The 11,389-nt window shown below is 52.3% G+C and overlaps 1 protein-coding gene across 1 annotated transcript; it reads right to left on the bottom strand.

Moving 5' to 3' along the window:
• Positions 1-2,224: 2,224 nt before the first annotated feature.
• TAFA3 (TAFA chemokine like family member 3) lies at positions 2,225-8,002 on the bottom strand. The gene is made up of 5 exons (XM_041756325.1): positions 7,707-8,002; positions 5,136-5,237; positions 4,241-4,390; positions 3,292-3,415; positions 2,225-2,682 (listed from the first exon to the last, which is right to left on the bottom strand). Exons 1-4 carry the CDS (start codon positions 7,846-7,848, stop codon positions 3,303-3,305), a joined length of 507 nt encoding a protein of 168 aa, XP_041612259.1. The 5' UTR covers positions 7,849-8,002; the 3' UTR covers positions 2,225-2,682; positions 3,292-3,302.
• Between the last annotated feature and the right edge of the window lie 3,387 nt (positions 8,003-11,389).

Genomic DNA, 11,389 nt, shown 5'->3' with positions numbered 1-11,389 from the left:
GAGTTCAGATAATAATTAATGTACCTGTCTTGCCACTGCAGGCCGTAGTCTAGCAGGGTCATCTTTGCCCTTAGCAATAGGGTCATGAATGCCTTTAAATCTAATCGTATTAACTCAAGATTCCTATCCTTAACGTTCTATTCCCCTGGAATCACTTCTACTACCTATAAAATTGATATTGATTTTATGATGATACTAATAGCGTTGATCAGGGCTCAATCAGGAAAGGAGAAACAGCAACAGTATTGTGTAATAAGAGATTTATTAGAGGAATAAGGCCTTAGATATTTTTGGAGAAACTGGAGAAATATGCAGCTGAATGGAGAAGTTAGAGGATCAGAGAAAAGTTACTAATCAACTTTCTGAAATCAAGCATGTCCAGTTAGAGCAGGATCTAGAGAGTTGGTAGAGAAGTTTACATGGAAGGCTGTTGCCTCTGTATCTGGGGATTGGCCTGCAGTTGCTATTGGTCAGAAGGGCTGAGATTTGCTAAGAAAAACTTGATGTGGGGTCACCTGGGTGGCTCATTTTATTAAGCATTCAACTCTTGATCTCAGCTCAGGCCTTGATCTCAGGGTCATGAGTTTAAGCCCCACATTGGGCCCCACGCTGGGCATGGAGCCTACTTTGAAAAAAAGAAAAGCTTGCTATGGAATGAGGGAAAATGAGTGTAGTTTGGGACCTGCTGGCACCTCTAACCATGGTAATCTTCAGAGAATATTTGCTACTGATGCCCTTCTCTGCCTTCTAACTTCAACAACTCTAATCTAGAACCCTGCATGAAAGAGAATTCTGGGAAATATAATTTCAGCTTACTCAAATCAACACGGTACAAACCACCACATACCATGTATTAGCTGCCTGATAGTGAGCAAATTGTTTTATGTGTATGAGTTTCTCTAAGTCTTTTTTTCTGTCTCAGGATTTGGGCATTGTCTTCTGGAACATTGTTATGGGTTTCCTGGAAGATGCCCTGTTGCTGGGTGTGTCCCACTTACAAGTCTCTTGACATGGACACTACCTCTTCCCACTGGCCATCTAATGACTCCCTCTCAGTCCTAGGACTTGTGGCAGTCTTTCGCTAGCTGGGGCCACCACTCCCTTCCAGGCAGCCTTGTCAGGCAGTCTTCATAGACCCTTAGAAAATATACAAACATCTGTGCTCCGCTAAACTCTGGATGTGCAGCTTGCTCCCAAGAGAGTTCTCTGGGCTCACTATCCAGGCCAGCAAGCTGACCATAGCCACTGGCCTTCAGATCATTTTCAGGCCCGAGTCCCTCTGTACCTCACTGTCCCACTGATTCAAGTCAAGCTCTTGGCATTCTTTTCTGCAATTCGGCTACGGAGGGTATAGTAAGAAAGAATCAACACCTAGACCTTCCCCTTGGCTGGGGGAAGGAGGAGTGGCAGCCCTCTCCAGACAGATCTTCACTACCACCTGTTTTTCTATTTGAACTCTCTTATACAGTCTGGACGTGAGTAATGAACTATTGATCACCCCGCTTACCAATCTGCAAGAATAGTCTACCATCTTGATTTAGAATTTGGGAGTAGTTTAGTTGATATCCATCTTTCTTTTCCTGAGCTTTGGGGCCTCTGCCCAAATTTTGGGAAAAGTCCCATTTAACATACTATTACCTGTATAAAGAGCCTGGCACTGTGCTTGACACAGGTAGATATTCAGTAATAGAGGTAATAGTGGATTGCCAAACATGTAGATTAATCTGGCCTTTGAAATGGTTGGAATCCTCTCTCCCTAAGCCAGACTGAAAAGGAGTTTGTACCCTCATACATGACATAGGCCTCATACATAGGCATTATGTCTACATGTTTATTCCTAATAGAATGTTTACAGCCATCAGAGCCCAGTAGCTTCTGTGCCCATGCACACACCCAGATCCACAACCCACACTCAGTGACAAATCCCAAGTCCAAGGAAGTCAGGAACCAGCTAAGCTGTTCACACTGGGGGAAGAGAGAAATAAGCTCTATCCTGTTCTAAAGTTTATCTCAGCCACAGCAAGTGGAGTGGGAGCGTGCAGTCATTTGCTGAGCCACGTGTAGCCAACTGGCCTGACCTACCGGCTGGCATCTGTCTTAATTAGTCAGCCTCTGTGCTAATGTAGTTTTTATACATTGTGACTATCTGCCTTGTTTGTGGGCATAGAGATACTCAAATCCACAGATGCACAAAAACACGAACACATGTGTATACAGAGTTACATCTTTACTCAGGGGTACACACGCAGTTACTTTCCTTGTGTTTATTTTTAAAAATATTTTATTTATTTATTTGATAGTGAGAGAGAGAGCATGAGCTGAGGGAGGAGGAGGGGCAGAGGGAGAGGGAGAGGCAGACTCCCCACTGAGCAGGGAGTTTGATGATACCAGGCCCCATCCCAGGACCCTGGGATCATGACCTGAGCCAAAGGCAGATGCTTAACCAACTGAGCCACCCAGGCATCCCACTTTCCTGGTGCTTAAAAGTAGGAGTTCCATGAACTTAGAAAATATGAACTGAGCTGATCTGGGGTGTGAGAACATATTAAGCATTCTTCTTCTTCAAGTCTTTTTCTTGGCCTCTTAGTCTTTATGTCTTCATCTCCTTGGTGGTTAGGTCTCACCAGTGGCACTGGAAAGGATTAAAGGGGACACAGGCACAGCCTCCAGGAAATCCCAAACCTAGAAATACAGCATAGAGTTATCATTTTCCAAACACTAGGTCTGCTGGTAAATGTTTTAGGCCTTGTGGGCTATATGGTCTCTTTGCAATGACTCAGCTGTTGTCCCAGCAGGGAAGTAGCATAGATAATAACAAATGAGTACAGTTACGTTCCAATAAAACTTTATTTGCAAAAACAGTCAGTGGGCCAGATTCAGCCCCTGGGCGTTTTTGCAGACCCTCACGCTAGAATCTAAAGAAGCCAGAAGCCATCAAAACTGGCTTCACAGGTCTTCCAAATGTTGATGGGGGGCTACATTCAATCTCCTCCACAAAGGACAAAAAACAACTGTTTTGGGTGTGGCATCCAATTTCTTCTAATTATTTTGTGCTATGCTTTGATATTTTGATGTTCTTCTGAATGAGTTTTCTCAATCCCTCCTTTTCATCTTTACTTCTCTCCTTCCCAAACCCCGACGCCCTACCTCCAGCCCCTAGTCAAGACAGTCCAGAGGGTGTGCCCACAGAGCTCACGGATGTCACCCTGGGACACGGGTCTCCTGGGCCCTCCAGGTTCCACCCCACGTGAAGGGGGAAGAGTGGGGCGGGAGGAGGTCATTGCTGAATACCTTGGTGGTTTTTACTCTGTGTCCATTGCTGCAGCTCCATCCTGACAGATCTGGGAGCATCTTACAGTCCTCCCCTGGCAGGCAGGGCTCCATGTGACACCACCACTTCTGCAGGACGATAAGACTGTGGGAGCAGCAGGTGGTGAGGGCAGCATGCGGCCAAGGGTGGCAAGTCCGTGCAGAAGGAAGTGCACGCTTGCACATCGCTGGCTCTGAGCCCTGCGTGTCCCTATTTTCCCGCATTTGGGGCTGCCCAGGAAGGCAGTACTCGGCTGATGTGGGGGCACACACCATACCAGGATCAATCCCACTGACCCATACATGTCACCAAAGACAGCACAGGACGAAGGCAGGGGAAGGCCTCCAAGGAACCCTGGGGCTGAGCCGCCACACACTAGCAGAGAGGCACAGCCTTCACCATACCCACTAGGTGTAGGAGAGCGAGCGCACAGGGGTCCACACAGGAGTGTGAAGCAGGCACACGTGTGAGCACAAGTGATAGCCCTGCCATGTGAGTTCAAGCTTGGGAGCATGGGCGGGATCTGGGGCGGGGGTGAGGTATGTGTGAGTGACAGTGTGTGTCTCTGTCAAGGCCCTAGGAGAAGGAGAGGAGGGTGTGTGTGAGAGGCCTGGGGAGGCAGGTGAAGAGGTCACATCTGATGGCAAGTCTGGGAGTGTGGGTGTGAGTGATGGGATGCATCTGTGGAGCGCTGGGCATGGAATGCCAACAAGGGGGAGGGCAGGCGTGGAACAGGGCCTCTCCTTCTCCGTGAAGTGGGGATGCCCCCATCCACTGTCCTCCCCGCAGAGCTCACCCAGCATGAGACTGACCACGAAAGCCCTGGGATGGTAGGAGATCACATCCGGAGCAGATGGTGCGGTGTTAGATAGGCCTTAGCCCTGTGACAGGGCCCTCCCCACTGGGTCCCCGACTCTCACTCATGCTCACCATCCATGCAGGATGGCTTTGCCCACGTGGTGCCAGCCACCTGGCCAGAAAAGCAGGAGCATTTGACAGTCTGGGAGTGCTCCTCAACCTGGTTCTGGTTGCAGCAGCGATGAGTGGTGATCACCTCACAGGTGTCCTGCTTCACAAGGACTGAGGAGGCCGAACAAGATCAGAGGCCCGGCCCAGGACCGCAACCCTGCTCCCTCCTACCTGCCCTGCTTGTTGGCAGGACCTCTCCCAGCCAAGGGCAAGGGTGTTTCAGAGAGTTGCAGCTGCAGGGGAGAAGGAAACACACGTGAAACCGTCCTGCTCCTTCCACATCCCTGTCTGTCCTCTCTCCCAGTGAGGCCATGGTCATCTGTCTTTGGCAGAGCCTGGCCTTTGGGCAGAAGAAAGGTAGGGTTCTCCACCAGCCCTCACTTCCTCTGGCTTCCTCGGGGTCAGGGTAAGGGTCCTGGGCGCTTACATGGATTATCTGCTTACACAAGCTTTAGCCATCCCAGGAGGAAAATCACAGCAGATTTTCCTGGGTGAAAAACAGAGCAGGTGGGGATGCCTGGGTGGTTCAGTGGGTTAAGCCACTGCCTGCGGTTCAGATCGTGATCTCCATGTCCTGGGATTGAGCCCAGCATCATCATCAGGCTCCCCATTCAGCGGGGGATCCGCCTCTCCCTTGCCCTCTGTCCCTCTTCCCTGCCTGTGCACTCTATCTCAAATAAATAAATAAAATCTTTAAAAGAAAAAAGAAAAAGAGGAGGCAGGCACCCTAGAATCTGCATTTACTCTGCCTTGAAGATCTGCCCACTATGGAATGAATAGGGTGCAGTGGTGCCCATGTCTTGGGGATCCCGAGAAAACCTGCCACACACTCTGCCACCTGTGGGACCTGTGGTACCTGGGGACCTGTGGGAGTTGGCGGCTGCAAGGAAGCTGAGGCGAGGAGGGTCCACAGCCAGGCCAAGTAAAGCACCTGTTCCGAGAGGTCCTCTCATGCATCCTGTGGACAGAAGCACACACCCTGGTCACCTCTGAGCAGGAGCTTCTCAGCTCCTGCAGGATGCACACCTCACCCCTAGGCCGCTCTTAGCCTGGCATTCACTCCGTACAATTGCTGTCGTAGGAAAGGGTGCAGGGAGAGTGTCCAACTGGGAAAAGCATGGACAGCTTTGTGGAGACAGGTCTTGACAGATGGACCAGACATGGTTCCTGGGAGGGCTGTGCCACAGGAGGAACAGTACGGCTTGACTCCCATTTTTTTCAGCATTTGACCCCAGGTACTTCACGTATATGCTCTTGCAGCCTTCACAACTGTCCTACAAAGTAGGATTACTTGTACCTCTTTGACAGATGAGCAAACTGATACTCTAAAAGCCTGGACACAACTTAAACAAGCATCAGTACAGGTCTGGCTAAATACATTTGTGGAGCATCTGTACGAATGCAGCTACATCCAGGCAGCTGTAAAACAGAATGAGGAAACACTTTATGTACTGAGGCATACAGTGATCTCAACGATAATTCACCGTGGGGTGAGGGGAACCAAAGTGCAGGATGATGCCTATAAAATGCATAAAAGGGAGGGATTATATATGTTGCTTAAATATACATAAGCTAGCTCTGGAAAATGTACCAAAGAAACCTAGTAATACTGATTGCCACTAAGGAGAACTGGTTGGCTGAGAGATGGAGGTAGAAGGAAGACTTATCTCCCTCTCTCTTTCTCCCTATTGCTTTTTTATTGGGGGCGGGGGGGGGGGTGGGGACTGCGGGAATTCAACAAATTTAAATTTAAAAAAGAAGAAATGACACCAGGGCTAATAGAAGTCAGATGACTGCACCAGGCCAGGCAGCACGTGGGTGGCCGAGCCTAGAGCCCAGAAGCCTGTCCTATTCCTGCTGCACCACTTTGGCTTCTCCTCTTTTCTCTTCCCCTATCCTTGATGGGTGGGGCTTCCCATTTATCTCCCAGAGCTCGAGTGAGAAATGGAGGGGATCCCAGGGAAGCAGAGGCATAGAGCAGCAGGGGGCTGCCAGGGCAGAGAAGTCTGGACCACCCCTCTGTTGCACTGCTGGCCCCCTGGGACATTGCTGGGGCCTCACAGGTGTCAGAACAGTCCTGGAGACTCCAAAGGCCAAACCAAATGCCGGGACCTAGGATAGAGTGCTTGATCTCTGTCACCACCATCACCCTTCCACCATCCCCCACTTCAACTGTCTCCTGGTTCACCTTTTTTGGGGATCTTTCAGCTCCTGATCCATTCATCCACAGGCCTCAGACTCACTCCACCTAAACAAGTAGGAAAGATTTTGGGGGCTTTGCAAGGGACAGAGGGAGCCCATAGCTGTGCAGGAGGTGAGGACAAGCAGTGGCACTGAAGTAGAGCCCAATTCTAAAGCTACTCCTCAAGATTCAGGGCCCCAGGGCAATGCCTCTCCTCTGCTTTGGGAATTCGCAGGGATCCTCAGACTCCAGGACCACTGGGGGCAGCTAGTCTGAGAAGAGGAGCCTGGGGGTTCACCTGTCCCCATGGTAGGGAGGTGTCTAGGATCAACTGCTGTCATTTCTCTGGCCTTGGGAGGGAGCGGAAGGCCTGGGAAGGCTCCTGAGCAGGATCTGACACACTACTGCTCCAAGAAGCCCCTGGAAACTACCTGAAGGTCTTGAATTCTTTTGCCTCCACTTCCTCTCCCCACTGCACCTGCATCCTGGACTCGAGGGGAGCTCTGGGTTAACTCAACCACCCTCACCCCCATTTCCAATCCAGAGGGTTAGAATGGGGTGCCTCCCAGGCTCTAGCCCCAGGAGCCCCAGCCCACAAGCCTCTCCATTTCTCTCTACAACCTCCCCTCCCTCGGCCTCCAAGGGGAGGTGGAGATGACTAGGTAGGAAGGACGATGGGGCCCTGAGGGACCTATGGAGGAAGTGGTGCCAATACCCTAGAGACAGATGTGTTTCAGCAGCAGGACCTTCCAGGCCTTCTGAATGGATCTCTTTTCCAAGTACGTATCGCAGAGGAGAGCCCTGTCTCCTTCAGGAACCTTCATTCTGATCATGTCACATACAGCTTTGTCTTCTTCCAGGCAATCCGCATCGCTTTCCTGAGTTGCCACATCCTCCAACCCAACTCTCCCAGGAACCGCAAGACCCAAAAGACGGGGGATGTGCTTTTGGGCTGAGCTCTCTGGAATGCTATTCCCTCCCTCAGGGATAAGGGGGAAACGGAAGCTTCTGAGGTTTGTTCTGGGTTTCCACACTCCTGCCTCAGTTTCCCAGCCTGTTTTCTCCAAACGCAGATGCAAGGAACGGGGAGGCCGGGTCAGCAGCCAGCGCACGGCGTGGAGCTGAGGACGCAGACCGCTGGGAGCTTGACGTCCCCCTGCCTCCTCCCGGCTCGCCCCAGCGCCCGCTCCGCTCCGAACTCAGAGCCCGGAGCGCCGGGCTCCATCCCGCCCCGGCGGTGCCCACCTGCCTCTGAGTCCGGCGCAGAGACTCCGCCAGGCGGACCGCAGGCGGGAGCGCTGGGCTCGGGTGCTGTCGAGTCAGGAGCCCCGGGTCCCTCGCCGAGGTGCGGCGTCCCTGAGACCCGGGGGCTCGGCCAAACCCGCATCACGGTCCCTTCCGGGCCCGCTCCTCGCGGCGCGGCGGACTCCGGGTCCCCCAGGCCAGCTCCGCAAGGCTCAGCGGGGTCCCTCCGAGGCTCCCGCCCGCAGCCCAGGGAGCGCGCAGCCGCCGCCGCCGCCGCCGCCGCCGCCGCCTCCGGGCCTCCCGCCCCCCCGCTCCCCCGCTCCCCCGCTCCGCCAGCCCCGCGCGGCCGCCCCCTCCCGGACCGCTCCCGGCTCCGCGCAGAGCGCTCCGCTGGGCGGGCGGGCACAGACCCGCGCAGCGGCCCCTGGCGGCAGAGGCAAGACCAGCGAGGGGAGCCCGCGCCTCTCCGCGCCCCCACGGTCCCTCCCCGCGCCTCCCCGCGCCTCCCCGTCCCCCCGCCGCGCCTCCCCGCGCCCTTCCGCGCACCGTCCCTCCCTGTCCCGCCGCGCTGTCCGCGGTCCCGTCCAGGTGAACCTCTCCCTGGTGCGGGCCGGGGTAACCCAAAGACATCCCTCTCAAAACTCCCCGTCTCGGGGATCCCTGGGTGGCTCAGCGGTTTAGCGCCTGCCTTTGGCCCAGGGCACGATCCTGGGGTCCCGGAATCGACAGGCTCCTGGCATGGAGCCTGCATCTCCCTCCTCCTCTGTCTCTGCCTCTCTCTCTCTCTCTCTTTCAAATAAATAAATAAATAAATAAATAAATAAATAAATCTTAAACAACAACAACAAAACTCCCCATCTCGTGGCTTCCAGGGTGGGAGTGGGCTTGTGTGTGAGGGGGAATGACCAAGACCCCAAGGGGTTTTGAGTCTTGAAGATTCTAGAATTGCACTATCCAGTAGGATAGCCACTAATCATATGTGGTTATTTAAACATAAATTAAATAAAATCTGGGGTGGCTCAGGTCATGATCCCAGGGTCCTGGGAGTCCTGGGATGGAGCCTGGCGTCAGGTTGCCTCTCTGTAAAGGGGGTCTGCTACTCTCTCTCCCTCTACCCCTGTGCTCTCTCAAATAAATAAATACAACCTTTCAAAAAATTAATCAATTAAATTAAAATCTAAAGGTTGTTTCTTATTTGCACTTGCCACATTTCTAGTGCTCCTCAATAGCCACATGGAGCTAGGGACTACTATATTGAAAAGATATAGAACATTCCCATCATCATACAAAATTATATCAGACAATGCACTTCTAGATTCACTTCTAGATGTGAAAATGTTAAAATCCAGGAGGAAAGAGCAAAGAATCTCTGCCCTAGGAGTGGTGTCACCAGGGGCAGGAAGGACTAGAGGAAGTATGAGGGTAAAGGCCAAAGCAGGCAGGAGGACCCCCGATAGGCTGAGGACTGGTCCCTGTGGATGATGGCTGTGAACCCAACCTGAGAACCAAACTTGAGACCCAATATCTTCATTATATGAGTTGCAATATAATTGCAATTTTATAATTTTTACAGGGTAAGATTTTGGAAGTGGAAGCATTAGAAAAATGGGAGAGAGAGATGGCCTGTGAATTTGTCTCTCAGGGGGAAGGACATTCCTCTTAGTTAAGAGGGCTTTGGGATTGGAGTAGTGGGGTGGGTAGAGGTAAGGGTGAAAAGCCTGCTTCTGAACTCTGAGCCACTGAATGTGGCCTAGGTTAAAGGGGTCTGTTCTGACCCCTCCCTGGCTAAGGCCACACACACCCCTGGCAGGGTCAGGCACAGAGCAGTCTCAGTTCTCAGCAGAGAAGACTATCTCCCAAGTGTGACTTCCTACCACACCCCCTTTTCCTTCCCACTTACTGCTACCTCAGGGATAAGTAAAGTGATGATTTTCTTACCAGATTCTGGAGCAGTCGGGGGATGGAGGAGGTGTGACGATGCCAGGAATCAGAGGTATGATGTTCAGAGACAGGAGAGCCTTAGGATTTAGGTAGGGGGGCAGTGTTCCAGAGCTCAAGGGCACCAATGACATCCCCACTGGCCACCTGGTGCTGGATCTAAGGTTCTCTATGTCCTGGTTCTGTGGCTTATTTGCAGCCACACCATGGTGGGTGCTGTGAAGAGCAAGTATTAGGGAGCAAGGTGACACAGAAGTGGCAAGCCAACTGCCCCAGAAACAGTGAATAATAATAGCTAGGATGTTATATTTTTTTAATCAGGCTTTGCTTGCTGCTGTTGTTTATGCCATTTATCTGAAAGCTGATTCCAGTTTTTCACAAATAAGAAGGAAATACCCATAGCAGCAGCATGTTCTTTACTTCCATTTGCCTTTGCCACTCTATATGATTTGCGTCTGATTTCACTTTTCTTGTTACTTCTATTTTTCTGGCTGTCTCTGCCGAGAGTGTAGGTATAATTACAGCAAATTTAAAGACCCGAATGACCATTATGAGATTTTTTAAAAAAGATTCTATGTATTTATTCATGAGAGACACAGAGAAAGAGGCAGAGACACAGACAGAGGGAGAAGCAGACTTCCCGCAGGGAGCCTGATGCAGGACCCCGCATCACATCCTGAGCCAAAGGCAGACACTGAACTGCTGAGCCGCCCAGGTGTCCCACCATTATGAGATTTTTATTTGGAAACTGCTAGGAAAGCTACCCCTTCTGTGGGCATACTTTAGCTCAGGAACAAAAGGGTTATGTTCAGGAAGCATTCTGCCCACAGAGCCCAGAGACAGAGTCCCGACCATGGACTCCATGCCAGTGATTCTTGAGGGCTACCCCGACTTGCTTTAAGGCCACAGGGCCTTGTCTGTATTTGGACAGTGCATGGGGTAGGAGATGTCTCTGGAGATCTACTGATCAATTCTCTGATCAGGGCTCTTGGGCATTCAGTGAGGACCACGTTTCTCTTACACGCAGGCGCTTAGTCTGGCCTCTGCCTCCCCCTGGCGGTGCCCTACAGATCTTTGTTCAGCCTCTGCCTGAAGAGGAGGAGGAGGAGAAAGGTGGAAGAAGTAGAACCCCCCCCCCCCCCCCACGCTGCCATTCACCTCCCTTTAGCCCTTTCTCCGCGAACCCGGCAAATCAGCTTGGTTCATCACAACCAAGTTCGGGCGTCCGGGGACTGGCACAGATGTGAGTCTCTCATCGACTGTGTGACCTCTTGAGGCGAGTCCTGTAAAATGACAGACGCGTGATGGGTAAAAAGAACCTAATAAAACCCAGCTTGAAGGGCTGCTGTTTGATACAAAATGGTCTAATATATGGAAAGTGCTTTGTAGCGGACCCACTATCTGGTAAGTCATTGCTGTGGTCAGAGGAGGTCTAAATGTGGGGGGAACTTGGGTGCTGAGAAGGAAAGTGGAGTCAGAGTGGCGACCGCTCTCGCAGACCTAGAGGTGGCCGTCATGGGGCACAGCGCCGGCAGGAGCCCGGGGGACCCCCAGCTCTCTAATTCCGGATGGTCGGCTCCAGCCCGCGTCGTTAGCAGCCGCACCACACGCCCAGCGCCTGCCCGCTCGCCTTCGCTCTCACTCCAGCAGCCCCAGCCGGAGGTGGTGTCACACCGGGTGCTCCACGCCCAGCGGTCGCGGAGGCTACCGGTTTCGCTCCGAGGTCAACAGCTCCTCACCCTCGG

This window comes from Vulpes lagopus, chromosome 5 (genome assembly GCF_018345385.1).
Source record: "Vulpes lagopus strain Blue_001 chromosome 5, ASM1834538v1, whole genome shotgun sequence".
NCBI lineage: Eukaryota > Metazoa > Chordata > Mammalia > Carnivora > Canidae > Vulpes > Vulpes lagopus.
Note: the sequence above shows the minus strand (reverse complement) of the source record. Positions and strands in the feature narration are given on the sequence as shown.